Consider the following 24,188-nt stretch of genomic DNA (forward strand, 5'->3'; position numbering starts at 1 on the left):
GGCTAGATGCAGGAAGATTGTTCCCGATGTTAGGGAAGTCCAGGACAAGGGGTCACAGCTTAAGGATAAGGGGGAAATCCTTTAAAACCAAGATGAGAAGAACTTTTTTCACACAGAGAGTGGTGAATCTCTGGAACTCTCTGCCACAGAGGGTGGTTGAGGCCAGTTCATTGGCTATATTTAAGAGGGAGTTAGATGTGGCCCTTGTGGCTAAGGGGATCAGGGGGTATGGAGAGAAGGCAGGTACGGGATACTGAGTTGGATGATCAGCCATGATCATATTGAATGGCGGTGCAGGCTCGAAGGGCCGAATGGCCTACTCCTGCACCTAATTTCTATGTTTCTATGTTTCTAATTCAAGAGCTCTCCCGAGTTTAAAAAAAATCTAACTCGTGGTAAGTACGTAGAATAAACGTAGCGGGTACGTCGGAGCTCGGGAAGTCTCTTAGCGGCTCGTAACGCTAACGGCAGGTACTTAGGAAACGCGGTAAGCTCGGGAAGACTCGTGAAGATTTTTCAACATGTTGAAAAATGTCCATGAGAGCCCCGAGTACCTATGAGTTGCCATTACCGTAATTCTCCCAGTTTGAATCAGGGGAAACTCGGGAGAACTCTTGAATTAGCTCGTACAGTAGGACAGGCCCTTTAACACAAAGAAAGAAAAGACTTGCTTCAAGAGGAGTCTTGAAACCAAGTCAAGTCAAGAGTGTTTTATTGTCATTTGTCCCAGATAGAACAATTAAATTCTTACTCACCGCAGCACAACAGACTATATAAAGCCAAGACGTTAGTGCAGTCCTGTACATCATCAGATTTTAACTGTGCACTCCATTGAGATTGATGCCTTGCTGAAAGCAGGGTATTAAATGCTCCTTATGAGAGAAGTTAAAATGTCCTCACACCAATAACTGGATGTGGATATATCTGGCAGATTTATTCCCACAGAATTGGCCCTGTTTGACTCCAGGTACATTACGTTCAATGATTCTCCAAATCTAACTCTGTCACTACACAAATCTTCTCATTCACTCTGGATTTACGACATCATCTTCTTCATCAACTGCTTGTGGATGTGATTTTCCAGTCCATATCATGCACACGTCTACACTCATGGAGGGCACATACACATACGTACTCGCACACACACACACATATAATCACGCACACACATATACACACACATATACTCACACACACACTTACACACACACACATATACTCACACACACACTTACACACCCCACACACACATATACTCACACACGCACATATACACATACACATATACTCACACACACACACACACATGAACTCACACACACACTTTTACACACACATATACTGACACACACATATATACACACACACACACTCACACACACACATATACTCACACACATATACACATACTCACACACAGTCACACACACACACACGTATACTCACACACACAATTATATACACACACGTATACTCACACACACACTTACACACCCACACACACATATACACACACACGCACATATACACATACACATATACTCACACACACACACACACATGAACTCACACACACACTTTTACACACACATATACTGACACACACATATACACACACACACTTATACTCACACACACACATACTCACACACACACATATACACATATACACATACTCACACACACAGTCACACACACACACGTATACTCACACACACAATTATATACACACATGTATACTCACACGCACACTGATACACACACACAAATACTCACACGCATATTTGCACGCATAAAAACAACAAAAAAACAGTAATAGTGCAAAAAGATAAAACCAAAACCCTCAAGTTCAGAGCTTATTTGGAGGTTGTAGTATTTAATAGCCTGATAGCTGTAGGAAAGAAGCTGTTCTTGAATCTGGATGTTACAGTTTCCTGGCTCCTGTACCTTCTTCCTGATGGCAGGAGTGAGATGAGTGTGTGGCCAGGGTGGTGTGGGTCTTTGATGATGCCGGCTGCATTGTGGAGGCAGTGACTCCGGTACATGCCCTTCGATGGTGGGGAGGTGAGAACCCGTGATGGACCGGGCAGTGTTCACCACTTTCTGCAGTCTTCTTCACTCCCGCGCTTCACAACATGTGACCATCCAACCACTCTGGGCTGGCTTTAAACACCTCAGCAACTTGGCACATCTGCCTGCATATTTGTAGAGTTTAATCTGTCTCTTGTCATCATGTGAAGACACTCCTATTCCATAGATAATCTGACCTCTGCTGACCAAGTCCTTCAAATCTGCAAACATTGCAGTTACTGTGAACGGGTATAGGTGCATGACGGAAGTATCAAATGGAGGCCTCCACCTTGGTTTTGAGAAAACAGTACAGTCCCTTTACGCTGAAGATAGACACTAAAAGCTGAAGTAACTCAGCAGGTCAGGCAGCATCTCTGGAGAAAAGCAGTGTGTGATGTTTCAGGTCGAGACCCTTCTTCAGACTGAGAGTCAGGGGCCAAGGAAAAGTGAAACATAGACTACATAGGACTAATGAATGAAATATATGCAAAAAGCAACAATGATCAAGGAAATGTCCCCGATGTTGGGGGAGTCCAGGAACAGGGGTCACAGTTTTAAGAATAAGGCCATTTACGACAGAGATAAACGTTTTCAGCCAGAGAGTTGTGAATCTGTGAAATTCACTGCCACAGAAGGCAGTGGAGACCAATTCACTGGATGTAATCAAGAGAGAGTTCCATTTAGCTCTTAGGGCTAACGGAATCAAGGGATATGGGGGGAAAGCAGGAATGGGCACTGATTTTGGATGATCAGCCATGATCATATTGAATAACGGTGCTGGCTCGAAGGGCCAAATGGCCTACTCCTGCACCTATTTTCTATGATTCCTGTATTAACATCTGCATTTCTGTTTAAGTCTCCATGACGTAATGAGAATCGCCAAAGATACAGTTGCCTTTCTGTTTTAAGTTTCCCCTTAACCGATTTTTGTCAAATTTATTCTAATTATTCGGAAGCTATGGTCTGAAATGTTTTGGTTTTCCTAATTGAAATTAACTTTCGAACCGCATGGAATCTCCCTGTTTGAGCCAACTTGTTTAATGAAGCAAATCTAATTTGCAGACCCATATGTTTTCTTTTGCTGGACATAGCTGTGATTCATTTCCCACCGCACGTCTATCAAATTATGTAGCCGTACAAGTTGTGTTGCCTTCCTCGACATCACAGCGAGGGCCTTTTGGGGAGAATAGTCTGCAACGGCCAATAAAACTGAGTAATTAATAAAACAGGCCAGAGGATGCAGAGGATATGGACGGCCAATTGAGGGGGAGGCACTAGAAAAGATTAAGCACGAGGAATTCAAGTTCAAGTTCGTGAGTTTATTGTCATGTGTCCCTGATGGGACAATGAAATTCTTGCTTTGCTTCAGCACAACAGAACATAGTAGGCATTGACTACAAAACAGATCAGTGTGTCCATATACTATAATATAAATATATACACACATGAATAAATAAAATGATAATGTGCAAATAACAGATAATTGGTTATCAATAATCAAAGTTTTGTCCGAGCCAGGTTTAATAGCCTGATGGCTGTGGGGAAGTAGCTATTCCTGAACCTGGTTGTTGCAGTCTTCAGGCTCCTGTACCTTCTACCTGAAAGTAGCGGGGAGATGAGTGTGTGGCCAGGATGGTATGGGTCTTTGATGATACTGCCAGCCTTTTTAAGGCAGCGACTACGATATTGTATGAATAGCGACTTATCTAACTTCTATTAACCCTTGCTTTCCCTCTCTCTCTCCATCCCTCCCCCATCCTAGTTCTCTGACCAATCTGACTGTCCTCCTGATTAAATTGTTCATTGTATGCCTCGTTGTCAGCTTCCCCTAGATAACAACGATCTAGTCTCCGTTCGTCCCTGAGCTTCGTCCTCTTTGATCTCTCGTTTTCACACCTTACCCGTCCATACCTCTCGTGTCCCTCTCCCCTGACTCTCAGTCTGAAGAAGGGTCTCGACCCGAAACGTCACCCATTCCTTCTCTCCAGTGATGCTGCCTGTCCCGCACAGTTACTCCAGCATTTTGTGTCTATCTTTTGAACTCATGAACTGAGCTGGCACGAAGGGCCAAACGGCCTACTCCTGCACCTATTGTCTATTGTCTGTTGTTTGCTTGCAGAACATGCAAACTCCACACAAACAGCATCAAAGGGTTTTGGCCCGAAACGCCACCCAGCCTTTTTCTCCGGAGATGCTGCCTGACCCATTGAGTTGCTCCAGCATTTTGTATCTGTCTTCTGTGGAAATCAGCATCTGCAGTTCCTTCATGCCCAAATGCTAGGATTGAGCCCGAGTCCCTGGAGCTGCTGGCCACTGTGCTGCCCTGCTATTTTTTCACATTTCTATTTAACACCACTGCCTCGAGTGACAAATACTTCCTATTAATTGAAAAGGACACAAAGTGGTGGAGTCACTCAGCAGGTCAAGCAGAATCTCCAGAGAACATGGATAGGTGATATTTTCGGTCGAGACCCTTCTTTGGACTTCAATATGAATTGAACGCTTGTCTGATCTATGTTTCCTTCGAGAAAGATTCATCGACCAACTTCAGAATAAAGGAGAGCACGGTAGAATTGAAGGTCGCAAATAAAAATGTCAGAATCAATATGTGTTTGAAATAACTGCAGGTGCTGGTTTGAATCAAGGGTAGACGCAAAATGCTGGAGTAACTCAGCGGGACAGGCAGCATCGCCAGATGCTGCCTGTCCCGCTAAGTTACTCCAGCATTTTGCGTCTACCCATGTCGGAATAAAACTGCGGATTGAAGGAGAATATTTTTTTTAAGGAGGGTAACAACTTCAATTACATGAGGGGAGGGGGGGTGTTTAATTGTAGATTTTATTCAATTAAATTAGAATATTACAGGTATTACAATGAACAGTCCAGAGTCCAGAAGATCAAGTGCTGTGCTGTCCGAACTGCATAAGGAGATACATTCAGAAGATAAGACACAAAATGTTGGAGTAATTCAACGGGTCAGGCAGCATCGCTGGGGAAAAGGAATGGGTGGCATTTCGGGGTCGGAACCCTTCTTCAGAGAAGGTTCACCAGACCGATTCCTGGGATGGCAGGACTTTCATATGAAGAAAGACTGGATAGACTCGGCTTGTACACGGTAGAATTCAGAAGATTGAGGGGGGGTCTTATAGAAACTTACAAAATTCTTAATGGGTTGGACAGGCTAGATGCAGGAAGATTGTTCCCGATATTGGGGAAGTCCAGAACTAGGGATCACAGTTTAAGGATAAGATCTTTTAGGACCGAGATGAGAAAATCATTTTTTACACAGAGAGCGGTGAATCTGTGGAATTCTCTGCCACAGAAGGTAGTTGAGGCCAGTTCATTGGCTATATTTAAGAGGGAGTTAGATGTGGCCCTTGTGGCTAAAGGGATCAGGGGGTATGGAGAGAAGGCAGGGATGGGATACTGAGTTGGATGATCAGCCATGATCATATTGAATGGCGGTGCAGGCTCGAAGGGCAGAATGGCCTACTCCTGCACCTATTTTCTATGTTTCTATGTTTTTCTATGTGAGTCAAGATACAGATTCAGAGATACATACTTCCCCAGAGCCCACAGTGACCAGCGATCCCAGCACACCAACACTGTCCCACACGCTAGGGACAATTTACAATTATATCAAGCCAATGAATCTACTAACCTGTACGTCTTTGGAGTGTGGGAGGAGACCGGAGTTAACCAACGCAGGCCACGGGGAGAACGTACAAACTCCGTATAGACAGCACCCGTAGTCAGGATCGAACCGGGGGTCCCTGGCGCTGTAAGGCAGCAACACTTCCGCTGCGTCACCGTGCCACCCTGGAAATAGTCCTGTCTTTCCATAATAGTCCGTGAAACCATTCAGGATTCGATACCCACCTGTCACGTCCATGATGGAATTTTCTTGGCACCCTCATCACCAATTTTGGGCGATGGGATTCAGGTGACAAGCCCACGTTCTCCAGAGTTGTGTTCGGAAGCTGTGTCAGATTTTTAACGGGCCATTAGCCCGCTGTGTCCCTTTGTACGTTTTCACCCATATAAACCGAAAGGTGAAACAAAGGTCAGAGCTAATAAAAAAACACATTCTTTGATGTGCTACCTTATTGCGGGGGGAAAAGCACTGCGGATACACAATACATATGACCTCTGTCCTGAAAGAAGACGGTTTTGATTTTTTTCCCTCTTCATAACTGCTATCAGATTTCCTGTAAAACTTCTCAAAGCTTTTTTAGTTACCGGATAAACAAAAATGCAGGAATTTTAATGATGGAGATTTATCACAATTATTATTTACCTCACCACGTTATTTCAAAATTTCCGGTCTCTTTCAGGTTTGTTTTCATCTTCGACCTGAGAGGCCATTTGTGGCAAGTTTTCCACGCATCCTCAGTCCGTTCCTTCTTTGGCATTAAGATAGAATACACCGAGCGTGTACAGGTCCTGTTTGATTGCCGATGTGTTGTTTAGATGTCCTTTAGCTAGGACCATCGAGGTTAAATGTGGGTTCACAAATTCAAGCAATGAACTGAGTACAAGTTAAAGGGAGGAAACAGGCCCTTCGGTCCAACTTCTCCATGCTAACCAAGATGCCCCATCTACACTGCGTGTTTTTGGTCCATATCCTTTAAGACAAGTGTTCCCAACCTGGGTTCCCCAGAGGGTAAATTTCACCTACCCAGGGGGTACATTTATTGATTCTGGATTTGTACATATTTGCTCTCATTGACTGTGACTGTGTTTGGTTCTGGTATACCGGTATCTGTTCATCATTAGTTGTTCATAACATTAGTTGAAATAACATTGTTATGCGCTATTAAAGTTGCCCGGGGTAAACGGGACGAAAAAGGTTGGGAACCCCTGATCTAAGGTTTCCTATCTATGTACATGTCCAAATGTCTTTTAAATATTATTATGGTACCTGCCTTAACTACCTCCTCTGTGCAGGAAGGAACTGCAGATGCTAGTTGACACCGATGATGGACACAAAATTCTGGAGTAACTCAGTGGGACAGGCAGCGTCTCTGGATGGAAGGAATGGGTAACGTTTCAGATCGAGACCCTTCTTCACACTTCTTCAGAGTCGGAAGAAGGTCCTCAACCCGAAACGTCACCAATTTCTTCTCTCCCGAGTCACTGCCTGTCCACCGCTGAGTTACTCCAGAATTTCATGTCTATCTTCAACTCTCTCCTCTGGCAATTTGTTCCATACACCCACCACACTCTGTGAAAAAGCTGCTAAAAATCTCTGTTCCTGTTAAATCTTTCCCCTCTCACCTAAAGCCTATGTCCACTGGTTCTGATGCCCCTACTCTGGGAAAAGACTGTGAATTCACCATATCTAGTCCCCTCATGATTTTATACATCTCTATAAGATCATCCCATGGCCTTCTGAGCTACAAGGAATGAAGTCCCAGCCTGCCCAACATCTCCCAATAGCTCAGGCTCCCTAGTCCTGACTTTTACACAGTAATTTCCTGGGTTCAATTTTGTTTGCGGTTGAGTTGCTGCCTGACAGCGCCAGAGACCAAGGTTCGTTCCTGACCACTGGTGCTGTCTGTACAGAGTTTGTACGTTCTTCCTGCGACCGTGTGGGTTTTCTTCCAGTTCCCTCCCGCGCTCCAAAGACGCACAAGTTTTCAGGGTAATTGGCTTCTGTAAATTGTAAATTGTCCCTAGTACGTAGCATAATGTGTTTTGCATTAATTGGCATACAAAGCAGCAGCAAATAAGAATTTAATTGTTCTGTTGCTGGCACATATGAGAATTGAGCACTCTTGAGCTACGATTCTGGATTGAGATGAGATGCAAGGGTCCATCTAAACCAAAAGAGGTTTGGAAGGATCCTTTCCATTTTCAATCTGTGCTACATATGATCACGGGAGAGAGGCTTCAGTGCCTAGAACAAGGGCTGGACAACAGCATCTATCCACTTGGATGAATGACTTTGTCAAAGGCCTGGATAGTGTGGATGGGAAGTGGATGTTTCCCATCCAGTGATGGGAGTGACCAGGACCAGAGGCCAAAACCTCAGGATAAAAGCACCTGCCTTTAGAAAGGAGATGAGGAAGAATGTCATTAGTCAGAGGGTGGTGAATCTGTGGAATTCATTGCCACAGAAGACTGTGGAGGCCAAGTCAATGGATATTTTTAAGGTGGAGATAGATAGATTCTTGATGAGTACAGGTGTCAGGGGTTATGGTGAGGAGGCAGGAGAATGGGGTTGAGAGGGAAAGAAAGATCAGCTGTGATTGAACGGCGAAGTAGACTTGACGGGCCGAGTGGCCTCATTCTGCTCCTGCAACTTATGAACTTATGACAGCCAGAGATTGGCGGTGGAAACGTTTGTTTGAGATTCTGACTCAGCTGTGATACACTCGCAGGATGTTTGACACACAAAGGGTGGTGGGTGCATGGAACAAGCTGCCAGAGGAGGTTTTCGAAGCAGCGACTATCCCAATGTATAAGAAGCAGTTAGACAGGTACATGGATAGGACAGGTTGAGGGATATGGATCAAACACTGGCAGCTGGGACTAGTGTAGATGGGTGGTGTGGGCAGTTTGGGCAGAAGGGCCTGCTTCCACACTGTATGACTCCATTGGAAACAAGGAATTGTAGGTGCTGGTTAATACACAAAAGGACACAAAATGCTGGAGTAATTCAGCAGTCAGGCAGCATCTCTGGAGAACATGGTTAACGACGTTTCGAGTCGGGACCCTTCTTCTGACTTCTTTAAGTGTTCAAACACTCTCCAGCACAAGGGGAGAGAGAGAGAGACAGTTTTTATCATCCTCAAGTAAATTTTTTGAGTCTACACGTTCTCGTTTTTATCTATTTTTTGCTCACCACATTCTTTAATCTGTCTACTGGGAAACATTCGCAATGGAGGGGGAGGAAATTGAAAGGAGGCTGCTGCCAAGTCAAACTGGTTGAAGATTATTGAGCGAGCACCCCAGGTCCATACAGAATGAATGGCAATGTAGTGAGTTTAGTGAGAGGCAAAGAGCTGGCTCAGGGAGAGGATGGAAACAGTCCATTGTAAATACACGGTTGCAGTTGCCTATTATTTTAATGCTTTCATTAAAAACCCTCGACAAATGTGTAACGTTTTTACATGTACTGGAGAAATCAAACCACTGGGCTGCCTGTCCTGCATGTTAAGGTCAGGTACTCCTGAATCTCTCAGCGGTCCGAACTGTTCCAAAAAATTCCAGCTGCAGTTTTGCAGAAACAGCTCAAGACATTCCAGTAAATGAGCAGTAACTGTTTCCATTGATATCCCTGGGCAATCGGCACTCCGGGAAGACTGTGCGCGTAGGCTGGGATTTAAGCTGAAGGGGGCCCCCTCCAATAAAATACTGTACTTGAAGGCTGCCCGTTTTGATATCGGAGCAGAAGCTCCATGACTTGTTTCATTAGTACGGGCGTCAGGGGTTTACGGGGAGAAGGCAGGGGAATGGGGTTAGGAGGGAGAGATAGATCAGCCATGATTGAATGGCAGAGTAGACATAATGGGCCGTATGGTCTCATCTGCTCCTCGAAATTATGAACATGACATAATTATTCAAAGGTACACAAAAAAGCTGGAGAAACTCAGCGGGTGCAGCAGCATCTATGAAGCGAAGGAAATAGGCAACGTTTCGGGCCGAAACCCGAAAGGGTTTCGGCCCGAAACTTTGCCTATTTCTTTCGCTCCATAGATGCTGCTGCACCCGCTGAGTTTCTCCAGTTTTTTTGTGTACCTTCGATTTTCCAGCATCTGCAGTTCCTTCTTAAACACATAATTATTCAAGGTGGCTTCAAGCAAAACGATTTCTGGGGTGATGACCCTCATACTAAGAATCTTAGTTGTCAGAGGGTGGCCAATTTGTGGAATTCATTGCCATAGATGGCTGCGGAGACCAAGTCGATGGATATTTTTTAAGGTGGAGATAGAAAGATTATTGATTAGTATGGGTGTCAGGGGCTTGGAGGAGAAAGAAGAATGGGGTTGAGCAGAAAAGATAGATCAGCCGTTATTGAATGGTGGTGTAGACTTGATGGACTGAATGGCCTTATCTGCTCCTGGAACTAATGAACTCATGAACATGCAATAGGCGACTTACATAAACTGTACTTAACGCAAACAATACTGTACCCTGTCCCTAATGTAATCAACAATTGTAATTTCCAAAACACTGTACGATCACTTAACTTTACATTGGAAACAAGCTGGCAATGGTGGCGGTGTTTACCCAGAAGGCTGCGGGACACAGAAAGTGCCCTGGATGTAGCCAGATGCCACTGAGACAGTTAATACCATCAATGACAGACACAAAGTGCTGGAGTAACTCAGCAGGTTAGGCAGCATCTCTGGACAACATGGACTGGTGACGTTTTATGCCGAGACCCTTCTTTAGACTCAGTGAATTATTTCAGGCAGAGGATGGAGATGGTGATTCCAACTTAGGTAAAATATGACTTACGAAAGGTGCATGGAACATAACCCATACAGAGAGGGCCTGTAAAAGATGGTACAATATGAAAGCTGCAGTCTGGGATTGAAATAGATGTGGAAGCATTCTTGGTTGAAAGCTAAGAGACACCTAGCAGCTTTCCTTCAGATTTTCCAGGCTACATACCAGTCTTGAACTGTCCTGTTAGTGCAAGAGGTAGTCTGAAGTTAGACACAAAAAGCTGGAGTAACTCAGCGGGACAGGCAGCATCTCCGGAGAGAAGGAATGGGTGACGTTTCGGATTAAGACTCTTCTTGAAGAAGGGTGTCTTTCTTTGGTGCAAACCAGCATCTATAGTTCCTCCTTACACAGGTAGTCTAAAGCATTCCATTGCCAAGATAGGATCCGAGTTGAGCAGGTTGGATCAAGATCCTGATATTTGCAGGAAATTATCTGTTCCTGAATATGGTGGTGTGTGCCTCGGTCTTCTGCTCCCCCTGCTGATGGTAGCAGTGAGAAGAGGGCCATCCTGTCCGAGTGCCAAGCCTAAAGGGCCTGTCCCACAAGCATGTGACTGCATGCGGCAAGCGGGATCTAACGTGGTCACTTGAGCCGGTCCCACTTCAATCGCCGGATCCGTATGGAGTTGTGCGGGGCTGGTCCCGACATCGCGCGGGGCTCCGAAAAACTGACACTGTTCAAAAACTCCGAGCGGCAACGGCCTCTGGCCCGTAGCCGCATTGAGGCCTCGTGCGCAGCGTCTTGACGGCGTACGTCACGCGCGGACTTCGCTCAAACTTCACGTCAACTCGTACGGGATCACTCGACCTCCGTGTGGCCCCCGCTTCCGGTTTGGTCGTGCTCGCCGCATGCAGTCGCCTGCTCGTGGGACAGGCCCTTAAGTTACTTAACGCCCACTGTTTTCTGGACATGTCCTTCATGCTCTTACCTCATGCTTGCACTGATTTGGGCAGGAAACTAACTGAGCCGCAAAGTGCACTCTGAGCAGGCTTACCACAAGCAATGGGTATTGCTTTGGGTATCACAATCTATCTCACCCTTCCACTGTGCACCTGGGCTCAGGAAGACATAAAAAGCTGGATTAACTCAGCATCTCTGGAGAGAAGGAATGGGTGACGTTTCAGGTCGAGACCCTGCTTCAGACAGAGTCAGGGGAGAGGGAAACGAGAGATATGGAAGGCACTCTATAAAAGTACACTATTGGCCTGGCACTGAATTTAATGGCTGGACTAAAAGGTCGGATGATGGAGATTTATCTCTGTTTTTAGCGTCAATCCCAATTAATAACCAACGATACACAAAGCAGCTTTAGCCTTTCATCTCCATCTTAGCATCCCCACTCACAGTTCCCTTTCTGCCTGTCTAAAAATAGTAATTGAGAAACTTAAATAAACTAGACACAGTATATATTATAAAGAATAACAAGTGTCTGGCAGGGATCTTACGAGTCTAATTCAATTTTGGGGCTTTACTGATGTTTATAAAATGTCCAAATTTCAATCTCACATTGCACATGACATATTTGGATCTGCTTTATTGAATTAACACAATAAAGCTCACTGCCAGCCATTTGTTATCTTGTATTTATTACGACTAAGTCCATTTAAAAAAAAAACTTAAATCTTTTGCCATGTTTCCGAATACATTTCCTTTCTGTTGGTTTTGATAGTGCACTCTTTCCAATGCCACAGCGTATTAAAATGTCTTTTCACACATTCCGCAGCGTGTTTTGCGAGCTCGAGCCATCTTCAAAATGCTGCTGGAGTGTAATTAGACCATTGGATGGGCACAACTTGCTGGAGTAACTCGGGGGGGGGGGGGGGGGGGGGGGGACAGGCAGCATCTCCGGTTGACAAGGAATGGCTCCAGAGGTGCTGCCTGTCCCGCTGAATTACTCCAGCATTTTGTGTCTATCTTTAGTTTAAAACAGCATCTGCAGTTCCTTCACACACTTTTCTGACACTGGTGCAAGGCAGCGTCAAAACGCCAAAATCCTTAGATATGTGGCATTTGTGTAATGCTGCATTCACTGGTTTGAGTTTCTCAATGAAGGAATTTGCTGTTAGTTATAGTCAAACGCAGATTATTCAACTGGACAGGGGTAAAAGATTCGATACGATACGATACGATAGAACTTTATTCATCCCAGGATGGAAATTGATCTGTCAACAGTCATAAAACACAAGATACATGAAACATGAAATTAAAGAGATGGGTGGAAAGGATAGAAATATAGAAACATAGAAAATAGGTGCAGAAGTACGGCATTCAGCCCTTCGAACCTGCACCGCCATTCAATATGATCATGGCTGATCATCCAACTCAGTATCCTGTACCTGCCTTCTTTCCATACCCCCTGATCCCTTTAGCCACAAGGGGCCACATCTAACTCCCTCTTAAATATAGCCAATGAACTGGCCTCAACTACCTTCTGTGGCAGAGAATTCCACAGATTCACCACTCTCTGTGTGAAAAATGTTTTCCTCATCTCGGTCCTAAAAGATTTCCCCCTTATCCTTAAACTGTGACCCCTTGTTCTGGACTTCCCCAACATCGGGAACAATCGGGAACGATTGGGGATTTGCAATGATTGTGGGGGAGGGGGGGAGGGGGGAAGAGGGGAGTCTACCCCACGTCAGAAGGGGCAGGAGTTGTACCGTTTGACAGCCACAGGGAAGAAGGATTTCCTGTGACATTCTGTGCTGCATCTTGGTGGAACCAGTCTGTTGCTGAAGGTGCTCCTCAAGTTGGCCAGTGTGTCATGGAGGGGGTGAGTTGTATTGTCCAAGATGCTGCGCAGTTTGAGGAGCATCCTCCCCTCCAAGACCAACTCCTGTGAATCCAACTCTGCCCTCAGGATGGAGCCAGCCTTCCTGATGCCCTGCTGCTCCAGCACCCAACAGCAAAGAAGATGGCACTGGCCACCACCGCCTGGCAGAACATCTGCAACATCTTGCTGCAGATGTTGAAGGAGCGGAGCTTTCTCAAAAAGTACAGCCGGCTCTGTCCCTTCATGTACAGGATTCAAATAGTGTTATACATAGAAAGTAGGTGCAGGACTGGGCCATTCGGCCCTTTGAGCCAGTACCACCATTCAATATGATCATGGCTGATCATCCAGAATCATTAGCCCGTTCCTGCTTTTTCTCCATACCCCTTGATTCCTTTAGCTCTATGAGCAATATCTAACTCTCTCTTGAATACATCCAGTGAATTGGCCTCCAATACCTTCTGTGGCAGAGAATTCCACAAATTCACAACTCTCTGGCTGATAAGGTTTTTCCTCATCTCAATCAAAAATAGTCTACCCCTTATTCTTAAACTGTGATCCCTGCTTCTGGACTCTCCCAACATGCGGAACATTTTCCCTGTATTTACTTGTCCAATCCCTTATGAATTTTATATGTTTCTATAATCATCCTTTTAAATTCCATTGAATACAAGCCCAGTCGATCCATTCTTTCTTCATATAACAGTCCAGCCATCCCAGGAATTAACCTGGTGAACCTACACTGCTCCCCCTCAATAGCAAGAATGTCCTTCCTCAAATTAGGAGACCAAAACTGCACACAACACCCCTGGTGTGGTCTCACCAGGGCCCTGTACAACTGCAGTAGGGCCTTCTTGCTCCTAAACTGAGATTTTCTCAAAGAGTCCTCATGTATACAGCATGCCCACTGATTGTCTGACCTACATACAGTCAGAATGGAGAGGGAGCATTCAGATTGGCATTGAGAACCTCAAGTCCTTTCATTGTGACCTCGCACAGCCCTGCGTTGACAGAGGAAGGAATGGACTTCCTCCCAAACAACCATCCCACTTGCCTGGTCAAAAACCTCACCTGCCCTACCTGTGGAAGAGTCTGTCACAGTTCATCCACGGAGTATGAGACATACTATTCCTTTGTACGCAGCCCCTCAGGATAGAGGTTTGCCTTGCCATCGTTCCAGTCTGGTGGTGGCTGATTGACATTGACGTGGGGTTTCTCCGGGATCTCCGGTTTCCTCCCACACTCCAAAGGTGTACAGGTTTGTTGGCTGTTTGGCTTGATAGCATTGTAAAGTGTCCCCAGTTGTGTGTAGGATAGTGTTAGTGTGCGGGGGTTGCTTGTCTGTGAGGACTCGGCGGGAAGAAGGGCCAGTTTCTGCGCTGTATGTCTAAACTATTCCAAGGTATCACCGTGCCATCCCCAATTAGCAGTTGTACAGTAATAGTCTACAGAGCCCGCACACAAGGGGCCATTATCCAGGACTTGTGAGTCAGCGACTTTACTAGCCGTGTCATGGTGCCATCGATTGCTAGGACAGGGAACCTTGCCACACACATATGATGGAAACCCCTTCTGACAAAGAAATAAAGTTTCAACCAAACTGGGGGGGGGGGGGGGTGGGGGGGGGGGGGGGGGGGGGGGGGGGGGGGGGGGGGGGGGGGGGGGGGGGGGGGGGGGGGGGGGGGGGGAGGAGAAAACGAACTGGTTAGTTTAGTTTAGTTGGGTTAGGTTGAGTTTAGTTTAGTTTAGTTAGATTAACGGTACAGTGTGAAGTCTGGTACAACTTTCTCGACCGGCATCCAGAGTTATGTGTAGGAAGGAACTGCAGATGCCAATTTACACCGAAGGTAGACACGAAATGCTGGAGCAACTCAGCGGGACAGGCAGCATCTTTGGAGAGAAGGAATGGCGTGACATTTTGGGTCGAGACGCTTCTTCAGACCAGAGTAAATGTCTGAGCTGCAAGCATTGACCACTGTACCAGCCGATCATCTGATTTTTGATGCAAGGCACAACCATTCCTTGATACTATATAAATCTTCCGCAGTCTCAAAAATATTGACTGCCTGCTCCATTTTGATGCGTGCACTATGATCAGACGGTAGTTGTTTGTTCTACGCACAGTCAACCATTCGGTGGAAAGGGAAGGTGAATGGGTCAACGGCCTGTCTGTTGGTCTTGGCATCAGCTCCGCACTGTCCCTGAAGCTCAGTGGAAGCATCTTTCCGTAGAGTGGGGGGGAGGGGTTGCATTGTCGGGAATATCTGGCTGGCAAGCAAGTCATGTGTGGGAAGCAACTGCAGAAGCTGGTTTAAACGGAAGATAGACACAAAATGCTGGAGAAACTCAGCGGGACAGGCAGCATCTCTGGAGAGAAGGAATGGTCGACGTTTCGGGTCAAGACCCTTCTTCAATCTCGACCCGAAACGTCACCCATTCCTTCCCTTCCCTCTAGAGATGCTGCCTGTCCTGCTGCCTTACTCCAGCATTTTTTTAATCTTTCTTTGGCAAGCAAGTAATTTGTCTCTTCAGAAACTCTGATGATGAATCTTAAAGCCCTGCCCCACTGTACCAGTTCATTCAAAGCTTTCTCCCGAGTTTGCCCTGATTCGAACTCGGAGAATTACGGTAATGGCCGCTCGTCGGTACTCGGGGCTCTCGTAGACATTTTGCAACATGTTGAAAAATCTTCACGAGTCTTCCCGAGCTTACCCCGTTTCCCGAGTACCTGCCGTTAGTGTTTCAAGCCGCTAAGAGACGTCCCCGAGCTCCGACCTACCCGCTATGTACATTCTACGTGCTTACCACGAGGTTTTTTTTTAAACTCGGGAGAGCACTTGAATGAACTTGTACAGTGGTTTTCACTTTGGGGTCAGATGTAGCCATTGTTACAGATCTTGGCAGACATTGACACAGCCACACGTACAAAGTACATAGTGCATGTGAATCACATTGAGTGCATTTCCCAATGTCGGAGCAATCTCTCCAACCTCCTAGTCCTGTGAGAGTCTCGGAACAAATTCGTCAGATACCAATCCAGGGATAATAATTGTTCTTTAAATGCGATCAGATGAATAACAACTCTCCGCTGGCAATGCTGGTCAGAGTAGTGAATTCCAGAGGCGATCAGTTTTGGGGAAAAGCCACCATAATGATGGTGAATGATGTTGTAAGCCCTTTCATTAACAATTTATATTACTGAACTTATATGTATTACTGATTATATGCTGGGTTTTCACCTTCCTCCTCAGCTAACAATGAACCATTCTACCTTTTAAACGTTACCTATTTCCTTCGCTCCATAGATGCTGCTGCACCCGCTGAGTTTCTCCAGCTTTTTTGTGTACCTACCTTTTTATCATCTGCTTTGATCTGCCATTTCCACACCTTACCGTAGTAAATCTGTGGAATTCTCTGCCACAGAAAGCAGTGGAGGCCAATTCACTGGATGTTTTTAAGAGACACTTAGATATAGCTCTTTGGGCTAACGGAATCAAGGGATATGGGAAGAAAGCAGGAACGGGGTACTGATTTTGTATGATCAGCCATGATCATATTGAATGGTGGTGCTGGCTTGAAGGGCCGAATGGCCTACTCCTGCACCTGTTTTCTATGTTTCTATGTCACTTAAATACTAACGTGGCTCCATCTGTCACTGTCGTGAACACGGAAGGTTAAGATGCCGTAAAACCCATGCCATCTTGCCCCTTCCCCAGCGTAGACTACAAAGAAACAAGCCCATGTACAAGTCCGAGTTTAGATCGAGTGTGAGATTAGCTGCTAGTCTGGTTGAGTTTGGAGACACTGCACGGAAACATGGACCAGCAATCCCTGCACCCTACCATTATCCTACACACACTAGGGACAATGTTTTACAATTTTACCAAGCCAATTAACCTACACACATGTACGTCTTTGGAGTGTGAGAGGAAACACAAGATCTCAGAGTAAACCCACACAGGTCACGGGGAGAACTTGCAAACTCCGTACAGACAGCGCCCGTAGTCGGGATTGAACCCGGGTCTCTGACGGTGTAAGGCAGCAACTCGACCACTGCTCCATTATTGAGCCTGGAAGAATCGCAGGCAATGAAGCATTTGCAAATTGTAGCCAGAGCATCGTCTGTATGGCTGTATTCAACACCTGTATGAAAGGCCCAAGTCAAGATTAATCCGCAGCTGTATCTAGACCATCGAGCTAGGGGGCAGACGTTATTTAAAACTACAACATTCGCATCAATATCGTGGACAGAGGTTGCCAGTCTAGCTTGTATCCTAATTGGAGATTTAGATTATATCAAAAGGACAGAGTGCTGGGAGCCTGTGAATGTTCAATGAACTGTGAGATTGCAACACAACTGTTAACTTTCCAAAACATTGAGGACAATTAGAGTCATGGAGTGATACAGTGTGGAAACAGGCCCTTCAGCCCAACATATCCCATCTACACTCGTCCTACCTGCCTGCGTTTGGCCCATATCCCTCCAAACCTGTCCTATCCATGTACATTGTGGTAGTCCCAGCCTCCACTGGCAGCTTGTTCCACACACCCACCACCCTTTGCGTGAAAAAGTTACCCCTCAGATTCCAATGAAATCTTTCCCCCTTCACTTTGAACCCATGTCTTCTGGTTCCCGACTTCCCTACTCTGGGCAATCTACCCGATCTATTCCTCTCATGATTTTGTACACCTCTATCGGATCACCCCTCATCCTCCTGCGTTCCAAGGAATAGAACCTCAGTCTGCCCTACCTCTCCCTGTAAATCAGACCGTCGAGGGCTGGCAACAACCTCGTAAATAATTTTTTTTTCTTCAACGTAAATTTGAAAATACTTGCTCATACTTCATGTGCTACTATAAATGGCTGGAATTGTGATGACAGGTAAAATGGGCTTTTCCTTTGATTTCACACTGCCTCCATTCCACTGCTGTCTCTGTATTGGAGATGGTTTCATCCCCGCCAGCTCAAGAGGGCAGGTGAAGGGGGTTAAAACGGAGGGAGAACCGAGGGCTGCTAGCACTTCTGCCAAACAAAATATTTTATTCCCATATTTCAGAATGACCCGATTTTAAAATAGTGCACTGTAACATCATCAACTCTTCGCATCTGACTAAGTTTTCTAAACAAGGTCACAGGACTGGTGATGGGAAGTGAGATTCTTTGAAATTTCGTCCAAAACAGATTTTCCATTCAGCGGCCACAGAACTCAGAAGGAGACCACTGTCTGTCCCACATGGGAAAGGTTATCTGATTTATCCAGTGCCTATAACCAATTTACTTTAAAGACACGGTGCGGTAACAGGCTCATCGGCCCACCGAGTGCGAGCTGATCAGCGATCACCTGTACACTAGCACTATGCTCCAGCACTAGCACTAGTCTCCTCAGATCCTGGTGAACTTCTACCGCTGCACCATCGAGAGCATCCTTACCAACTGCATCACAGTATGGTATGGCAACTGCTCTGTCTCCGACCGGAAGGCATTGCAGAGGGTGGTGAAAACTGCCCAACGCATCACCGGTTCCACGCTCCCCTCCATTGAGTCTGTCCAAAGCAAACTCTGCGGAGGGCGCTCAGCATCGCCAAGGACTGCTCTCACCCCAACCATGGACTGTTTACCCTCCTACCATCCGGGAGGCGCTACAGGTCTCTCCGTTGCCAAACCAGCAGGTCGAGGAACAGCTTCTTCCCGGCGGCTGTCACTCCACTCAACAACGTACCTCGGTGACTGCCAATCACCCCCCCCCCCCTCCCCCCCCGGACACTTATTATTATTTATTCAAATCATTTGCTATGTCGCTCTTCCAGGGAGATGCTAAATGCATTTTGTTGTCTCTGTACTGTACACTGACAATGACAATTAAAATTGAATCTGAATCTGAATCTGAATCTGAATCTGAATGCTACACATAATTAATAATTTCACCAAAGCCAATTAGCCTACAAACTTCATGAGGTCATAAATGATCGGAGCAGAAATAGGCCCTTCGGCCCATTAAGTCTACTCCGCCATTCAATCATGACTCTCTCCTGACCCCATTCTCCTGCCTTCTCCCCATCACCGCTGGCGCCCGTACTAATCAAGAACCTGTATGTCTTTGAAGTGTAGGGAGGAAACCGGAGCACCAGGAGAAAACCCACGTGGTCCCTGGGAGAATGTACAAACTCCGCCCAGACAGCACCAGTAGTCAGGATCGAACCCCGGGTGCCTAGTACTGCAAGGCAGCAACTTTACCGCTGTGCCACCGTGCCACACACATCCCACATCACCATCAACCTGCTCTTTGATTCTTTTCCAGTGCACATCTAATTCCTTTATGCACTAATTGAAGGGGCAGCACAGTGATGCAGCTGATATAGTTGCTGCCTCTGCAGCAGACACCCAGGTTCGATCCTGACTATGCGTGCTGTCTATGCGGTGTTTGTTTGTTCTTCCAGTGGGTTTTCTCCTGGTGGTCCAGGCTGAGGAAGGGTCTTGAGCCATCCTTTTCCTCCAGATGTGCTGCCTGACCCGCTGAGTTACTCCAGCACTTTGTGTTCATCTCTGGAACTGTAGTGCAGTGCTGGCTGTCCTCCCGTTCCCCAACCTGTAACCAGAATGAGTCGGGCAAAAAAACAAAACAAACTCAGCGGAACAGCATCTGCAAACTCCGCTGAAGGGCTGCAGCTGTTTTTTTTTTAAAATAAGGCTATTAACTGCTGACAGGAAGGGTTTCTATTCAACTTTCAGTGTGTAAAGTTGGACTTGGAACAATCCTGGACATTAGACTTGGATTACAAAATCCAAGCATCAAGACTTGTGTATTCACTCTGGCCTGATCCGGAATATCATTCGTAGACAGAACGCCCTGTATGTGACGGTAAATGAGGCAATTTGCCGACCACTGCTCTCTAATAATAAACCTATCGAAGCAAAGGGCAGTGGATAAATATTAGGTTTAACTTGCAGCTCTGCCCAGTTCTGAGGGGCCAGCTGCTGTCTGAAGTTGTACTGTGTGGAAAAAAATGTTTTCAATCCTCGTCTCAACTTCTTGAACTAAACAAGTGGACACTTTCCTAACACGTTGGGCGTCTCTAACGTTCCTCGCGGTTTGCGACAGGCTGATAAAGGTGGAACAATGACACATATAAGCATCCGTGCGCGGACTTCAGCTGTTGATATTGCAAATATTCCAGCTTACAAGAAGTAACACCTGACCCATGTATTTACATCCCCAGAGCTCACCGCTCCTACTCCTGCCCTCCCCGCACTCCAGATATTTTTTTTTCCCTGGAAAGGAATAGTGCAGATGTGGATTCCTTCAAGACTAAACAGTGCAGAAATCAAAAGAGCAAAAGTATATAAGCAAAAGAGACATGTTAGGCTTTGCTGTTTGTAATGTTGGGGCTTGCAAAGTCTGCAATGCCCACAGCCAGACTGAAAGACATAATTCGTTTGAACAGTGTGCCCACGTACACAGCACAAAGTGGACAAGTGTATCTTTGGCTTAGTTACGTTTTAGTTTAGAGATACAGCGCGGAAACAGGCCCTTTGACTCACCCGCTCCTCGCCCACCAGCGATCCCCGCACACTGACACTATCCCACGCACACCAGGGGCAATTTACAATGATGCCAAGCCAATTAGCCTACAAACCTGCACGCCTTTGGAGTGTGGGAGGAAACCGGAGATCCCGGAGAAATCCCGTGCAGGTCACGGGGCGAACGGCCAAAACTCCATACAGGCGAGCACACGTGGTCAGGATCGAACCCTGGTCTCTGGTGCTGTAAGGCAGCAACTCTACCGCTGCGCCACTGTGCCGCACTCGAGGATGGCCTCTCTGTAGAGTAGGAGAAAATGGGAAGTTTGGACTGGATGGGTCAGTGTTGCAGGACATGACCCATCACGGTTCTTGCTGAAAGGAAGCTGCCTAGCTACAGAAGAACAAAATAAGTCTCAGAATTTAAGTAACCCCCCCCCCCCCCTCCCCACACTTTTTCTGTCACAAAAACCCACCCCCTCCCTCGCCCCTCTCTCCCCCCCCCCCCCCCCCCCCCCCCCACTGCTCACCTCCCCTGTCCCCCACCCAGACTACCAACTATTTTTCATCTTCATATCATCATTCACCTCCCACCTTCCCCACCACTCGCTTCTCTCTGGCTATCTAAATATAGCCAGTTCATTGGCTATATTTAGGAGGGAGTTAGATGTGGCCCTTCTGGCTAAGGGGATCAGGGGGTATGGAGAGAAGGCAGGTACGGGATACTGAGTTGGATGATCAGCCATGATCATATTGAAGGGCGGTGCAGGCTCGAAGGGCCGAATGGCCTCTACTCCTGCACTTAATTTCTATGTTTCTATGTTTACAATCTGCCACTCTTCAAACCTGTCTCACGCCTTCCCTTCTTATCTCTGGTCTTTATTCCAAACATCTGCCTATCAAAAACACCCCCTTGCCTAAGTTGATGTATTAAGTGCCACGCTATGTTCTGCCACTCCCCCCCTTTCTGCTTTCTCCCCCCCCCCCCTCCACAATCAGCCTAAAGAAGGGCTTCAACCTGAAACATCACCTATTCATGCTCTCCAAGGATGCTCCAAGGATACTCCAGCACTTTTGTGTCCTTCTGCGTATTAACTGGCATCTGCACTTTGTTGTATCGACAAATCTACCGTGGACAATATTGCACTGACTGGGGGGAGGTTCAATTAAAAGAGAGAAAAATGAATGACAGAGCCAAGACAATGTGCACTTATATTGTTCTTTGTGTCTGTTTATGTTCTCAGAGACGTACAGCCCAACACTTTGTACACGTACCAGGTGGTGGTGGCCAAGGGCTTGGAAGAGAGTGAACCTTCCCCACCGCTCAGCCACGTGCATGGAGCAGCCTACTGTGGAGACGGACTGATCCAGAGGTAACATTTGCTTCACTCACGCCTAGCCCTAGGTGGTCTCATTTTCAGGCCATCGAATGATTAAACGAACAGTGTTTGGGATTTGTTCTGCAAACATTAAACATCGACACGAATTCCCTGATCTGGCAGCAAGCCAGAAGGGTCGCAGTTTGATGCATGGCCGTTGCAGACGTATCTATCTATGACCGTGACAGTAATGAAGATGAAACTGCCGCTAACCAAATGCACATATTGTAAGCACATGCCGTTGAGTTGAGGGGCCCAACCAACAACTTTTAAAGCAACCCCATGCAGACTAAATGTGTAGGAAGGAAGTGCAGATGCTGGTTTAAACCGAAGACAGGCACAAAATGTTGGATAGACACAAAAAGCTGGACCCATTGAGTTACTCCAGCACTTTGTATAGTTGTATAGATGTCAGCTGATCTACATCGGTATTGCACCCGCTGTGCTAGATGTCAGCTGATCTACATCGATTGCACTCGCTGCTCTAGATGTCAGCTGATCTACATCGTTAAGACCAAGCGTAGGCTTGGCGATCGCTTCGCCGAACACCTCCGCTCGGTCCGCATTAACCAACCTGATCTCCCTGTGGCTCAGCACTTTAACCCCCCCCCTCCATTCCGAATCCGACCTTTCTGTCCTGGGCTTCCTCCATGGTCAGAGTGGGCACCACCGGAAATTGGAGGAGCAGCACCTCATATTCCGCTTGGGCAGTCTGCACCCTAGCGGCATAAACATTGACTTCTCCAATTCCCTCAGCCCTCTGGCTCCTCCTCTTCCTTTCTCTTTTCTGTCTGAAGAAGTGTTTCAGCCCGAAACATTGCCTATTTCCTTCGTTCCATAGATGCTGCTGCACCCGCTGAGTTTCTCCGGCATTTTTGTCTACTTTGTATAGTTAGTTGGTTAGTAAAACCAGCATCTGCAGTTCTTCGTTTCTCTGCAAGAATACATTGGGTCCCCAAGATTGCTCTTTCTCTGGTGATTGGTCTGTATCAAATGAGCATGTGATAGGAGAAGAATTAGGCCATACGGCCCATCAAGTCTGCTCCACCATGCAATCATGACTGATCTATCTCTCCCTCATGACCACATTCTCAAACCTTCTCCCCATAATCTCTGACACCCGTACTAATCAAGAACCAAGCTACTCCAGAACTTTGTGTCTTCTTGTTTGACACATACTGTATTAGCAGTGGTAGTTACACCAGTGGGAGCCTAGGACCAGAGGCCAATAGACAATAGGTGCAGGAGTAGGCCATTCGGCCCTTCGAGCCAGCACCGCCATTCAATGTGATCATGGCTGATCATCCCCAATCAGTACCCTGTTCCTGCCTTCTCCCCATATCCCCTGACTCCGCTATTTTTAAGAGCCCTATCTAGCTCCCTTGAAAGCATCCAGAGAACCTGTCTCCACCGCCCTCTGAGGCAGAGAATTCCACAGAATAAGGCCATAGCCTCAGAATAAAAGTAGACCAGGAGGAATTTCTTTAGTCAGAGGTTGGTGAATCTGTGGAATTCATTGTCACAGGAGGCTGTGGAGGCCATCAGTAGATATTTTTACGGCATAGGTAGATAGATTCTTGATTAGTACGGGTGTCAGTTGTTATGGGGAGAAGGCAGGAGAATGGGGTTAGATGGGAGAGATAGATCAGCCATGATTGAAAGGCGGAGTAGACTTGATTGGCCGAATTGCCTAATTCTGCTCCTATCGCTTGTGAACTTCCATGAAAAACAAAACTTCAAAATAGATTGCAGCTTTCAGAGGAGAAATGTTCTCAGAGCACAGCATGGCACATGTGGCAATAGAACGAACAGTTGTTGGGTGGAACATAATCCAAGAGATGAAAACAAGATTGCCACTTAACAATCTAATTTGATATTTATCATCAGTTTGCGAAAGGCAGGAGGGAAAAACATTCTCGACTGATCGTGTTGAAAGATTTACGTTCATTGCAGCAGATATGGCTTGCCAGGTCTTCATGTCCTAAGTCGCCAC

The 24,188-nt window shown here is 46.4% G+C and overlaps 1 protein-coding gene across 1 annotated transcript in view; it reads left to right on the plus strand.

Moving 5' to 3' along the window:
• LOC129711801 (pappalysin-1-like) overlaps nt 1-24,188 on the plus strand; it is a 241,752-nt gene that overhangs the window by 57,903 nt on the left and 159,661 nt on the right. The window contains exon 9 of the mRNA XM_055659738.1: nt 22,061-22,189. Coding sequence (XP_055515713.1) covers nt 22,061-22,189 — 129 coding nt within the window. The remainder of the gene's footprint in view (nt 1-22,060; nt 22,190-24,188) is intronic.

This window comes from Leucoraja erinacea, chromosome 31 (assembly GCF_028641065.1).
Source record: "Leucoraja erinacea ecotype New England chromosome 31, Leri_hhj_1, whole genome shotgun sequence".
NCBI lineage: Eukaryota > Metazoa > Chordata > Chondrichthyes > Rajiformes > Rajidae > Leucoraja > Leucoraja erinaceus.